We start from the raw sequence: 14,964 nt of genomic DNA, 5'->3' as shown, positions 1-14,964 counted from the left end.
GCATCATTAGCATATTTTAACTCCTTAAACCCGAGCAGATGCTACTAGCTTCTGGCTGAAAATCCCAATTTACTCATTTGACAGTGACAGCTTTATATCTCTTTGGCTGAAAACTAATCCAAACCATGTTATTATACACAAAATTGAGATAATTATTAAGAAATCATTAAAATAATTCTGGCAGAATGTGCAAAAAATTATAGGTTTAAAAAGTTAAACAGTAGCGGTATTGTGAGGTTGAAATTTCTAATGAACTTTCTTGCATTTGTATTTCTTGAGTACAAGAGATGGCGTTTCAAAATCTATATTAAAGAAGATCTCAACATAGCAGTCAAAATGTCATCCTGCTTAGAAAACAAGTTATCAGTTAAGGCCTATGTTAATCTTCCCAATATCACAAACACTATTTAATAAAAATCTAAAAAATTATATGTTCAATATAAGCATTCATTAATCAGTCAAGAAGAAGCTTTATATTCAGGAAAGCTATCATTAATAATAATCAAAAAAATAACATGTGAAATTAAATATAATACAAAATATCATGAGTAATTTTACATAATTTATGATGTAATAAAATTCTAACCCTCATGTCTGAATGTGTTTTTATATAATGTGTTTTGTAATACTGTAGGTTACTGCCGTAAACCTAAAACTGATGGCGGAATAGTTTATGAAGGGAAATTTTGCCTTACTTCCTTCTACTGTTATGAGAGGGTAAGCCTACTATATGTATAAATTAATTAAAAGTATTTAATTAGAAACAAAATGAAAATGAGATTGGGATTACATTCCAATACTTAAACATGTTTCTATATGTTAATAAAAAATTAGAAAAAACTTTTTCATATCATGTAATTCCAAATAAAGTAAGAAAATGTTTGAAACAATCAAAGAATTAAGCAGTATGATTACTCTGGGTGTTTAAGAGCCTTTCAAAGAAGTGGGTCAATCATTTCCTGACTTTGTCCTTATTATTTGCAAATTTTTTAAGGTTAAAATGCCTAAAAATCCCCATTACACATCTCGATTTTTCACTACAGAATAGAAAACCTGTTCACTGACATTCAAGTATATTCTCAAACTTCTGATAGGAATTATGTTAATTAACAAAAACAGGTTGGTTTGGGGAAATTGATAAAAGATTTAAGCTTGTGTACTCAATATTTAAATCATCTATTTATTATTTAATTAAGTGGATATATTTTTAAGTCCATCTTTCTGTTTTGCTATCTAAAATATCTCATGGTAAACCTTAATCCCTCTGCAGCACTTGAGATTATAAAGGGCACTAAGGTTGTGAGATGCAAAGAAAATATGTTTCTTAGAAGTAAAAGCTGCAATTATAAAGATTTTGAGTGCTTTTGTTGAACAAAATAATAAGTTTATCATAATATGAATATCCTGACAGCAAGGATGTGTTCACTGTTTGGTAGTTTCATGTCTTTTGGTTTGAATATATTGTTATGTCTATATTTTGTATTATTTATTAGAATATTTCTTTGGCTATAAAAATAATCGTCCTGACTATACAACAAAGACATAGTAATAATCTTGTTCTGTCCATTAATCAGTTGAAAATGTTTAAAAGCTGCTTTCATTTGTAACTGTTGTATTTATTACTTTTTGGTTTCTTGACTCTGACAAGTGTTAAAATATTTAAAGTATCCTTATGTAAGATTTGCCATTGTCGTGTAAGGAAAGATTGGAGGTTATTTTGAAATTTTTCAGGCTAGGAGTAAATACTACAAAGAGGGTGAAAAATTGTATATAACATGCAGCCAAGATGGAGTTAAAGCTCAGATGAGATGTGAAAAAGGAAAGTGGACACCTAATCTAAAATGTAAAGGTTTGTAATAACAGAATTTTTAATTCATTCCATGCTATATGGCATCTGTATTTATGCATTTTGTCTATCAGCCTAACAAATATCACCAGCTTTTAAATTTCTTATTGTAATGTGCATTATGGACGTGTTTGTTTAATAATATGATGAGTTTTGAGCTTGATCCTACACTCAGTTGGTGTCAGCCTGTAATAGACTAAAATTTATATGTAATTTAACTTCTTTATAGTTACATGAATCAAATTATTATGCCAATGTTTTTAACATAATATGATCAGCTTCTTGTCAGATAATGTTTTACATTTAATGTGAACCTAGTAAGTTTCTAGCTAAATAACAGGTAATTCATGCGTATTAGAGTATCAACCACTAGAACTATTTTGTAGGTTGTATACATAATCTCTTTACCATATGATGAAATAACTAGCTATGCTGGATGGTTATAGTGACTTGCAGAAAACCATTTCGCAGCAAGAAGTGGCATATCGTAGTGAACTCAAGAATGATGGGGAAAAAAAATACTAAACGTGGACACCCTGTCTGTTCTGATTCTCACTTTCTTGTACATTAGCCACAAAAATATGTCTCATCCAGAGCTTCTGACTGAACATGGTGATGTTAGATGCTAAACTGTAAATAGTAATTCTGAGTACTTAAACATACAAAAAGAAACACAAGCAACTGTATTTCCAGTTATGATATTCCAAGGATAAATTAAGCACAAAATTATCTAATCTTTGCAATGATAGAGTTTTGAGGAAATAGTATTTGGAAGGAAAGGTGTAATGACTTGTTGCAGGTGAAGTAAAAGTGATAAAACATGGTCAGAACTTGAAATAAAACAAATGCTTTATTGAAAAAAGAAGCCATTGAAGAATGGCTTATCATACAGGTTATTGGACTATTGCATTGTTTTACTTTAAGTTAAGTGAAAAAAAGAATGAATTGCAAAGACTCTATGTGAATATAAAAACAACGAAAAATTGTATTGAACAAAAGAGAAATTGAAATTAATTTTAAAATTATCTGTAAATGGCTTGGTAGTTTAAATAAACAGAAAAGATACACACACAGTCAGTAAATTGAAACTTTAAAAAGACATTTAAAAACAGTGATTAGACTTCACAGGCAAGATTTGGTTCTTCCTATTCAGAAATGAATCTCCTGGGAAAAAAAAATTTACTTTCTTTATTTAGATGAGTGTTAGGATACTAGTATAATGAGCATTATAATCCTGAATGTTTATGACATTACCTTTTCATTATTAATGTTGTGCAAATCAGTTACCATGATTAATTATATCTGTGTGTGTGAAGCTGGAAACTAAATTGTTTTCTCATAAAATTTATATACTATTAGAAATATGATATATATAGTACTAGTACCTGCCTGTTGTAGTTAATTGTGTACATTATTTACGTGAAGTACAAAAATAACCACACTTAAAAATTCATTTGCTTTAACTTTCATTTTAAAATAAGATTAATTAGAGAAAGATTTTTTAGGTTTCACGTGATCGCTATATATGATCTCTAACTTATTTTAAGCTGTGTTCTTATTTAAACAAACTAAACTTTTTTTTTATCTCTGTTATACAGTAAAATGCTTTTCTTTCTGATCTAGTTGACAAATGAGTATAATGTTCGTACTGTTTTTTGTTTGGTGTTGAAATGACTTTTAACTCTCCATATATATTTAATTCATTATTGGGGCGGAGACCATCAGCATGGACCCCAAAATATAATCTCAAGGTTAAATAAAAAGGCAGAATGTGTTCATAAAAATCACAGCCCATATGTCAGATTGTAATATGGCTGTTGTTTTACTTTTATTTATTTTGCTACTATGTATTAATATTAATCATTATATTCATAGATTATGAAATAACAGAAAGCAAGAAACCTAGCTTAAACAGAAGTACGGCTACTTCAGAAAGAAAACTTATTATTAGGAAGATGTTTGAAACATATTGTGAGATAGGAGTCTATGATAAAGATTTGAGAATACACAGAGCTATTGATGGCATTCGTTTGAAAAGTGGAGACAGGATTGAAGCTGGTACCAAAATTGTCTTTCACTGTTCATATGTTGGGATTATGCGATTAACTGGAGTCAAAGAAATGTACTGCTATTCTGGAGAGTGGAATGAAGAATTTCCTTTTTGTTTTGTTCCTACAGGTTAGTTTATGTTTTATATGATTAAACAAGTTTTGTGAAAATCAATTTCAAAATTTTGTATTTCTTATTGATTTCCATTTCTGCTTCTTGTGCACAATGATTAAAGATAAATAAAAAATATGTATAATTTTTTGATTATGATGTAAACAGAGAATAAGCCTTGAAGCTAATATAAAGTATGAAACATAATTGCTCATGGTAAATATAGAAGGTTATCAAAGTGAGTGTTATATATGTTTTTAGGTGTAAGAGACAATTTGGTATAGATATTGGTTATATTCATATTTTTTAACTCTTTCATAGCAATAAAAAAAGATTCAGTGCAATGAATAGAAGCAGTGATCTGTTCTAATGACAACCCATGGAATCAGCTGGGGTGTTTTCCATCTCTAGTTGACATGGGAGTGGCCTCAGTCATGTGGATAGCACATGCTCCTGAGAACTTTCTATATAATGTAATGTTTTCCTTTGTTCGGTAAGCATTTATAGACACTTCCATGTTTTTTACTTACTTTTTGCCAGATTTACAGTGATTCAGAATGAACATTTAGAGAGATCTCACTAAAGTTCTTTGTTTGCCGTATACTCTTGCTGCACTGATGTTGCATTGTTATAGACTGTATTAGCACAGTTTCAAACTCTAGAGATAATAGAACTAGAGGTACTCTGGTGAGAGAACATTCAATAAAGCTCTCTCTCTTCACTTGTCTAAGTGTTTAGCCTTAACTATGATTGTGTTGTTTGTAATAAAGATTGTGTTTGTTTAAAACCTGTAAACACTATCTTTCTCTTGTATAAAGACTCAGCCATAGATAGAGAGAACATGACCCTGATCTGTAATACAGTATCTGAAAAATCCTCCTATTTTTGCAGTTCCTTCGGTCTGCTCTGAGGAAAACCAGGGCAATCTGAGAATACTGCAGAGTAAGTAAGAGTTATGGAAAAAATTTGGTGCAGTCAGCTGAATATTGTTACGGTTTGTTTGTTTTTGAATTTCGCGCAAAGCTACACGAGGGCTATCTGCGCTAGCCGTCCCTAATTTAGCAGTGTAAGACTAGAGGGAAGGCAGCTGTTCATCACTACCCACCGCCAACTCTTGGGCTACTCTTTTACCAACGAATAGTGGGATTCTTTAGAAGAGATCACTGAAGTATGAAATATACTATGAATAGAAGCAGCTGGCTCTGCTAGCAGTGAACCATAGGATTGGCTAGTGTTAAGATGAAAATGGCCTCAGTCACATGGATAGCGTGAGCACCTGAAGAGAAAGAACTTTCTATGTAATGTAATGTTTTTCCTTGTTTTGTAAGCATTTTTAGACATACATAGATTTTGACATATTTCTCACCAGATTCATAGCAATTCAGACTTAAGATTTAGAAAGAACTTATTGAGATTCTTTCTTTGCTGTATACTTTTGCTACATTGAAGTTTCAATTTACAGATTCAAACTCTAGAGATAAAAGAGATAGAGGTAAACTGATGAGATAGCGTCAATAAAGCTCTCTCTTTCTCTCCCCAGCTGACACATGAGCACTTGTTTAAGTGTTTAATCTTAACTTTAATTTGGCATTTGTAATAATATAAAATAAGTTTGCAAACTGTGTCCAGTCTCTTTCAAAGGTAGAGAGAACACAGCCCTGGTCTGTAAGACAGAGTTTTTGTCATTCCTGCAAGTTATTCTGGGGAAATCAGGTGAATCTGAGAATGTCACACTGCTGTTGTTAACAGGATAGGTCTTTATTTGTCTTATTCTCTTTCAAATTACACTAAATGTTTTTTCAATAGCTGTGGAATTCCAGATATGCTAGTTCCATTAGATGGTATTATAGTACCAATGTATCACTTAAAGCTGAAATAAAAGCCTTTTCACACAAACTTTAATTGTAAAAAAATCATAAAAGTGACTTTAGTATTAATAAAGAATTATGATTTTATTGTGATTTCTAAGATCTGGAGAAGAAGATTGCATTTGTTTATGTGAGAATGCTTTTTGTATATTTTCATAAGTAGTATTGAGAATATAATACAGGTTACAGGTTTTCATGCAGAATCAATTGAAGACTATTTAAAAAATCCTGTTTGGAACTGTGCACACGTGAAAATATCAACTTCATATACATGCTGTATCAGAAACATGAAAATATCAACTTCATATACATGCTGTATCAGAAACATGAAAATATCAACTTCATATACATGCTGTATCAGAAACTTTTAAAGTGTTTAAAGAAAACTGATTCTATGCCACTGGCAACAGAAGTTACCAGGAGAGTTGAAAGTAGAACACTCTCCCTGAAAATGATTATAGTTTCTACATGTTCTCAGTAAAAAATTGTGTTTTGTTTTATGGCATTGAAGCATGAAATGTTCATTCACCTGCAGTTTTGCTTAGGTTCTATGTTGATATACAAATATCACAATGCAACATTAACATTATAGGTGCAGAGGAAGTTATGGTTTTGGTAAAGTCTTCAAACCCCAAAAATCTTTATGAAAGTCCAAGAGGAATATATTTGGTCCGTGTATCAGCAAAATTGCATCTGTTTTGCAAAACTGTAGCAGGCTTACGAGATGTCTTCTGGGTAACAGATGCTCGAGGGAACATAAAACAAGACAGTAAGACTTTCATAAAATTTTGCTTCACGAGTTGTTTGCGATAAAATCTTTTTATACCATTTTTCACTGTGTGTAACACTGCAGTAATTACTTTTGTTTGTAAATAATGAGTATTACAGATAGAATTGTTTTTGAAAAACTTGATATTGTGAAAGATTAGAAGTATCATAAAGATTGTTCAGTTGGTGTACCTTGAATTTATTAATATTTTTACACATTATACTTTATCAAGTTATTGACAGAGATAAGTATTTAGTGAAGAATTTTAGATTTGGTAAATTATTTTAGGACTTTTATTGCTATCCTAAAAGCCTTCAAGAAAGGATTTAATATTTCTCATGATTAATTAATAAAAGATATGTAAACTAAATTCAGACCTAGAGTTTCCACTTCTCAAATAAAAAACTGAATTTGTTAGCAAAGTTTCAAGCAGTTAGTGATCAGTGACTACCTGCAGGAACTTATGAATAAATTAAGTTTCTTGTTAGAGAAGTGAAGGCACTCTATGTCTCATTTTAATATGTACAGGTAGACAGCAAAATTTTAAATTCACTAATCTTAAACTCATTTTTTTTTAATAAAAAGGGAAATATGCCTAAAGTTTTTGATAATAACAAATGTTAGGAAGAGGAAGATTATACTGATAGAGTCTATGAGCAAAGGAATGTTATGAAGGCCAATGTAGAAGTTTTAACATTAACTCTGAGCTTCAATTTGTTAGTTAAAAATGAAATGAAAATTGGCTCTGTTATCTATCTTACCAAAAAAAAAACTGGAAGAATTGAAATATTATACATACATATGGAATTTTGTATTTATTTAAACCTTTCGTTTATATATCTTTTAAATTCTAAATAATGTTACATAGCTTCTTTTCCTATGGATGTTGTTAAGGTTTCCCATAAGATATTACTTGTTAATTTAAAAACCTTATGGTTTTGGTGAAAATATTGAAAAATTAAATTGAAATTGAATTTTGAGAAGAAAGCAGGAGGGGGTAACACATGTAAGCTGTCGTTTTTGTGATTACATAGTAGTAGCACTGCAGCTTCTCAGGAATCTGTAGTAAGAGCTTCTGGTTTTAATTATATTTCAGATAAAATAGTGTTGCTTCTATCTTTTTGTTACAATTTCTGAATGAAATCAATTGTGTTGATTTTTTTAATCAAGATTTTGTGACTTGTATGTAGGTTTTAAAGGTGAGGTATGATGAGATGCTTGGGTTGGTCAAATGGGTGTTTGTTAGATATTTGTTTATTTCAAATTTGTATAAGCAAGTAACTAGAAACAGTAAATAATATTCTTGACAAAAAATGTGATATAGAACTTAGGGTTTGATCCGAACTCAGGCAAACAAAGTAATGTAATATGTTTATATTTTTTAGCTGTATACGCTGAAAGAGGAAAACCAATTGCCCACATTGAGTTTCATGCTACACATGCTCATTCAGGACTTTATACATGTTTGTATCATACAGGAGATTCAGTGGTGGTACAACTACTTGTTACAGGTAAAGTTTTATCTCTCAAACTTTGTATGTATTTTGCTGTAGAGAAATCTAGTAGACATATGGTTAGTAAATTTGTTCCAAAAGGTAGTTAATGTTTTTATATAATCACTTCACATCCCCTTGAATGTAGGTGGTATTTAAAATGTTTTCACGGTATGTTAACACGGAGTTTAACCACTAACCTAGATTATACATAACTTGTTACAATATTAGCTTACCTCTGATGATACAGTATTTGGTGTGATTAGTTAAAACCTTAAGCAGTACTGGCTGAATAAGACAAAATGTCACTTAAATTATTTTGTCAAGTTTGTCTGTATGGAGAACCTTCTACTGTAAAAGAATTTTTGAGGTGATCCAGTTTTTAGCAAGTTCATTTTGTATTTTATTGTTGTTTATTCACCAATACAAAACACTTGACTTGCTAAGAATTATAGTTTCAAAAACCTTCATTGTCATTAGGTCTTTGAAGTCAGTCATTGCATGATGTAATTTTCTGTTTAACACTGTTTGATGTGCATTATTTGAAAGTAAATAATTCTACCAGTGTCAGCATATAAAAATCATTCAGTCTATATGTTATATTTAATATGTAACTGTACCAATAATATGATAACTTTGTGTCTTCTATGTCAAGACTGAGCAAGGGTTTTAAACATTTACTTTAGTTAGACTTTATTGAAAACAAAGGAAGTTACTTGTATAATTCAGTGCTACAGCATTAGCATTATAATCATTGGGTCTTGGATACACATTTATTACACTATCACTCCGAGTATTTACTTGTGCATTAAAAGGATATAAATTAGTTTCTGAGTTAGCTAGCATGGACTATTGGCAGTCTGAATATTTCATAAAATTGTTCGTTTAACTTGATATATATAACAGTGTGTTTTGTATTATCATATTGTATTGAAGTAGTTGAATTTAACCAGTTCTGGTAACCTGAGGGCTTTGGGAAGTAGATGTATAGCCTCTTTCATCAAAGGTACTTTTATTGACAGCTAGAATGCCTACTTTTTGAATGCTTACAAATTATTAGTTGCCTTTTTATAATTTTGTTTCATTTAACATGGTACTTGTAACATAGATATTATTTTTCCAACTCTGTAATATTAACATTGTTATCTCTATAATTAGTAGTTTTAGTATCAGTATTAATTAAGAAGAGCATTATATAGGTTTTGTTGTCATAGATTCATTTTGATAAGATTTTTAGGACACACTAATAATTTTTCAGATCTTCTTCTCATAATTTAAACATGTTCACCATATTACAGTATGTAATTTTTACAGTATTTTTATGTAACCTTTTTTTTTCAGTTGATTTCTTACTATGTTGTTATATCCTACAAACTTAGAGGTTACATAGTTTTAAAAGAAAACATTAGAATTATTTACAGTTAGTGCCTATCTGTATTTAACCTGAAAATCATGTACAAACATGACATTATTTGTATCAGCTGTGAATAAAAACTGGGAAATTAAAATTTTTATTAAAGTAGTATCAAATTGAATTGAGACATTTTCTTGAACCTGTCTAGAAAATATGCAGTGGTAATCGAATAGTTCTACTAGTGAATAAATCAATGTCTGAAATGCTTTTGTAATACCATTTGAAACTTATTTTTCCAGTAGACATTCTGTTTCAGGAGTTAAACAGTTATTTTTACTAGCAGTACCATTTAAAACTTATTTTACTTGTAATACTATTTGAAACTTATTTTTCCAGTAGACATTCTGTTTCAGAAGATAAACAGTTATTTTTGCTAGTGCCTTAGTATTATTGCTAAAAGTGACATTATGATAAAAATAAATGAATAGGTAGATATATCTCTAAATTAATAAATCATTATAAATAATATAGATAGAATATTATATTTAATTTGTTATGTACATTACTTGGTATATATTTTTAGTTCTGATACGAGTCAGTAGGTTACTTTGATCAGAAGTTAATATTCATTTCTTTATGTGAATTTCACAGATTTTCTTCCAAATACATCACAAGTACCAAAAAGACATGAAAAGGCAACATCAAAAACTGAGAGTACAAAAAGAATACCAAAAGTACGTGACACTACAACTTCACATAAATTGGACAGTACAACAAGACCAGCACAGGAGCTTGACACTACAACTTCACATAAATTGGACAGTACAACAAGACCAGCACAGGAGCTTGACACTACAACTTCACATAAATTGGACAGTACAACAAGACCAGCACAGGAGCTTGACACTACAACTTCACATAAATTGGACAGTACAATGAGACCAGCACAGGAGCTTGACACTACAACTTCACATAAATTGGACAGTACAATGAGACCAGCACAGGAGCTTGACACTACAACTTCACATAAATTTGACAGTACAACGAGACCAGCACAGGAGCTTGACACTACAACTTTACATAAATTTGATAGTACAACAAGACCAGCACAGGAGCTTGACACTACAGCTTCACTGAAACTTGAGAGTACAACAAGACCACCACAGGAGCTTGACACTACAACTTCACATAAATTTGACAGTACAACGAGACCACCACAGGAGCATGACACTACAACTTCACTGAAACTTGAGAGTAGAGCAAGACCACCACAGGAGCATGACACTACAGCTTCACTGAAACTTAAGAGTACAACAAGACCACCACAGGAGCATGACACTACAGCTTTACTGAAACTTGAGAGTACAATAAGACCACTACAGGAGCAGGACACTACAGCTTCACTGGAATTTAAGAGTACAAGAAGACCATCTCATGAACATAACACCACAAACTCACTGACATCTGAGAGTAGAACAGGAATTCCAAAGAAACATGACTCTGCATTTCCACTAAAACTTGAAAGTACAGCAGGAGTACAGAAAGAACATGAAAGTACAACTCCACTGATGTTCAACACCTCAAAGCTGCCAAAATATCAGTTAGATCCAGTTGTTCAAAAAAACAAAACACACTGTGTTGTGGATTTTAACAATAAAGATTTAAGGATATTTCATAAGCGTAAGCCAATAAAAAGTGGAGACATAGTTCCAGATGGAGGCAGAATTGTGTTTCACTGTTATCCTGTTGGAAGAAGTCGTTTGTTTGGCTTCAAGGAAACACTCTGCCATAGAGGAAGATGGCTTGATAAAGGGTTCCCTACATGCCAGAGGAACCATGGTAAGTTTATGTAAGGGTATTGTTGATCATTGTGAAGTTTTTGAGACCTACACTCTGGCAGTTTCATGTGTCAACTTAGGTACTGTAAAAAATAATAATAATTAAAAAAAAAGAATGACAATGAGATTAATTCAGTTAAACTTCAGTTTTATTTTTGTATGCTTATAAGAAGATAGATATGTTCCTCTCAAAAGTGTGTCATTTAAAACTATATGTATATTATTTATACATTTACACACATTTATGTATGTATGTAAATGTGTATATATATATATATATACTCTGCCCACTGGCCACTTTACTTAGGCCTCATATGTATGTGTATAACACTATTTATTTTTATTTGCAAAATAGACTAGTGTCCATGATATGTAACATTTGTTTGTTTGAGCCCCATAAATGCAGAATTGTTGTAATATTGTGGTTTAATCAGCAGGAATGTTTTCACTTTTCAAATAGACATCATACTGGATACCTGTCTAATAGGAGCATCGTTATTGCTTTAAGTGTGTCTAATAATAGTCTGAGGTTATATTCAATTTCTGTTTAAATAAATGCTATCTAGGCTAATTAATATAAATGTAATCTGTCTATGTAAAAATTAATAGGGAATTTTGTTATAGTTTTAGGTGATGTTGTGATAGAATTCAGTAGAAAAGGAGTTATTCAGCCAGGTGGAGTTGTATTCTTTCCTTCCAATGAAAACTTGGTTGTATACTGCAAGACGATTGGTTGGATAGGAAAACCACAGTGGAAGGCTGTTACTTTTTATGCTAGTAAGTAATTGTATAGTAGATTTGATTATGAACAATAAAATAAATATATTCAGATTTAAAGCTTTATCTTAAAATACAGTTATGTTACCATTTAAACAGATGATGCAACTACCGTACTTCTCAAAGGAAAGAAGGGTGAAGTAATAGGCATTGATGAATACGGGAAATGAAATTTTTAAGTTGAAAAATTCTGGTGAAACACTGGTTAAATTAAACTAATTGTATTTTTAACACAATGCGACTACCTGATAAAGTGCATTTACTTGAAACTGTAATAATTATTTTTGTTTTTTTTAATCAGTTTTAATCCAATATTTTAATGAGTCTGATAAGGATAAATCTGCTGTCTTTCAGTAGTGTAAAAATACATGTAGAGGATAGTCATCAAGTCAATATTTAAAACTATCTGTAGAGGAAACCATATAACACACAGCTGAAATACTTACATTCATAAATAGAGTATTAGTATAAATCTCCACTGTTTTGTAGACATAACACTAGAGGACACCACTCTAGCAGTTGATATGAAGGAAATAATGAGGACCAAAATCCCAACTGCCTCCCCTCCATCATGAGTGGACATACACCACAGTCCCCTGATATCACACTTTTGACCTACTTATTATGCCCCATTTTGAAGGTTTGGTCTACCACCATAACCAAGCAACCATTCCTAGTTACTATCATGTTTGTTTGAGTCCTATAAATGTTGTAATATCATGGTTAAATTACAACTCGTTGAGTAAGAGCAAGAATTTCTCCCATTTTCAAATGGACATTATAGTGGATACCTGTCTGATAGGAGCATCATTAGTGCTTTAAGTGTGGATAATAATAGTCTGAAAATACCAGCAGGATTACAGAAAGTACAACTCAGATTTTTGATAACTCAAAGCTGGCAAAATATCAGTTGGGTCCAGTTATTAAACAAAGAGTACAACAGGACCACCACAGAATCATGGCACCACAACTTCACTTAAAGTTAATAGTCCAGTTAGGCCACCACAACTCATTTAAACTTGAGTGTTTAACAAGAATACTGCAGGAGCAGGACATTTATAACTTCACTTAAACTTAGTTATGGTAATATATAATTGATCTGTAAAAGAACGGTTTCTTATTATTTGCAAATTATTTCTAATTTGAAAATTTAATTCTTCTGTGTTATTAGAGCTAAAAGTTAATGCTGTATCATCAGCAAACTTAGATATTTTATAATTTATTACTTAGATCACATAAATCATTATGTATATTATAAAAAAAAATGATTCAATGTACAGAATTCTCTGGAACACCATACTTTATCATATTCCTTTTTGTTGTTATCAAGAATTTGAATTATGCAAAAAAAGTTACAGTACATGTGTTGTCGTATATTAGAAATACATGGCAAGCTGTAGAAAATTTTATCGTAATTCTTAGTGTTTCTTAGGATTAATAGCAATATGAAAAATGGTGTTAAGATCTGAATACAGAAAGTAGCTAGTAGACCAAAACAAGATTTTTGACTGAACTTATTGAACATAATGGAACATTACAGGCTTAATTGCATGTATTTTGCATAACGTTTCTGTTAGTTGTAGTTTATTGTAGATGTCTTAAAAAAGTTACTGTGTAAAAATGAGCTTAACGTATCTCATCTCAGAAGACATTTATTTCATTATTAAGGCTTATCAGGCAGACTATACCTACACCAACCATTTATTCATGTAATGTTGTCTTTATATGCAATATTTCTAATCCATCATTAAGGCAGAAAATTCTTCTCTCTAACTATTGCTTTCGATGAAACATCATGCTAAAATGGAGAAACAGTTAGTATTCGTTTTCAGAAACAGCTGATGTTTGACATTTAGTGGACATCATTAATGCTTATGCTCAGCTCAAGTTGCATTTAAAACTTAGTGAGTCATACAAAAAATGTCATTTTCTTGGAACCCTATTAATAAGCCTGATAAATTCTACAGTAACACATGGTTTGTTCTTAGTTGAACCATAAGTAATCACAGTGAGTTATGCAACAAGAATAGACATTTTTATCAATTGTTTTTATTGCACTTTCAGTATGTTATGTATACATATATGATTGTTGTTCTTTAACTAAGATGTACAGAAGTAGACTGTGTTTATATGGTTTGCACCTTAGATTGATCTATATACAGAAATGGACAGATTGTTGTCATTTTACTAGATCTGTTACATTGTAGAAAGTATTTTGTTTTTTCTCTTTATTATTTCTTTCTATCAGTTTTGTGGCTTCAAATGTCGCTCTTCAGGATGTAAATTTACACCTAGTTTATAATAAAAATGTTTAAATACACATATTTCAAAAGGTAAAAACCATAAGATACAGCCCTTTTGTAAAGTAATTACATTAAAATAAACTCAAAAGTAAATCAGTCAAGGCTTATCAAATTTACTTACTTTCCCATTCCTTTATCATTTTTTTTTGAATAAAACTTTATTTTAACTATACTTTATTAAAAGAAGAATGATAAAGGAATAGAAAAGAAAATATATTTGATAAGTTTCAACTTGGACATTATGATCAAGTATAGCCATGTATTGTAGTATGTTGGATTATTTACTAATGATTTTTAGGGAAGTATTTTTACATCATCTATATCAACAAGCGAATTGATATGAAAGTTAGTGGCCAAAAATATGGTAAAGAGTAAATTGCAGAGTTGAACGTTGTAGAAATGATTTTTATAAAATATATGAGATGTAGAAACATATAAAAGCAAAGTTTGTCACTTCTTGGAGGTTAGTAATCATGAAAATCGTTCTCTGTCATTTTTTCTTTGATACTAAGTGTGTTCTATTACAAACAGTAATTTCATTGGACTTTATTAACAA

At 30.7% G+C, this 14,964-nt stretch overlaps 1 protein-coding gene across 6 annotated transcripts in view; it reads left to right on the top strand.

Moving 5' to 3' along the window:
• Positions 1-14,964, top strand: part of LOC111086480 — a 39,080-nt gene that overhangs the window by 21,215 nt on the left and 2,901 nt on the right. For 3 of the 6 annotated variants that reach the window (XM_022389487.1, XM_022389484.1, XM_022389490.1), the window contains exons 6-12: positions 635-717; positions 1,732-1,849; positions 3,722-4,024; positions 6,467-6,643; positions 8,029-8,154; positions 10,142-11,329; positions 11,953-12,105. In XM_022389487.1, coding sequence (XP_022245195.1) covers positions 635-717; positions 1,732-1,849; positions 3,722-4,024; positions 6,467-6,643; positions 8,029-8,154; positions 10,142-11,329; positions 11,953-12,105 — 2,148 coding nt within the window. The remainder of the gene's footprint in view (positions 1-634; positions 718-1,731; positions 1,850-3,721; positions 4,025-6,466; positions 6,644-8,028; positions 8,155-10,141; positions 11,330-11,952; positions 12,106-14,964) is intronic. The other 3 variants (XM_022389489.1, XM_022389486.1, XM_022389488.1) reach the window with 3 other exon arrangements.

This window comes from Limulus polyphemus, unplaced genomic scaffold (genome assembly GCF_000517525.1).
Source record: "Limulus polyphemus unplaced genomic scaffold, Limulus_polyphemus-2.1.2 Scaffold1132, whole genome shotgun sequence".
NCBI lineage: Eukaryota > Metazoa > Arthropoda > Merostomata > Xiphosura > Limulidae > Limulus > Limulus polyphemus.
The sequence above is the reverse complement of the archived record's forward strand: the minus strand, read 5'-3'. Positions and strand labels throughout refer to the sequence as shown.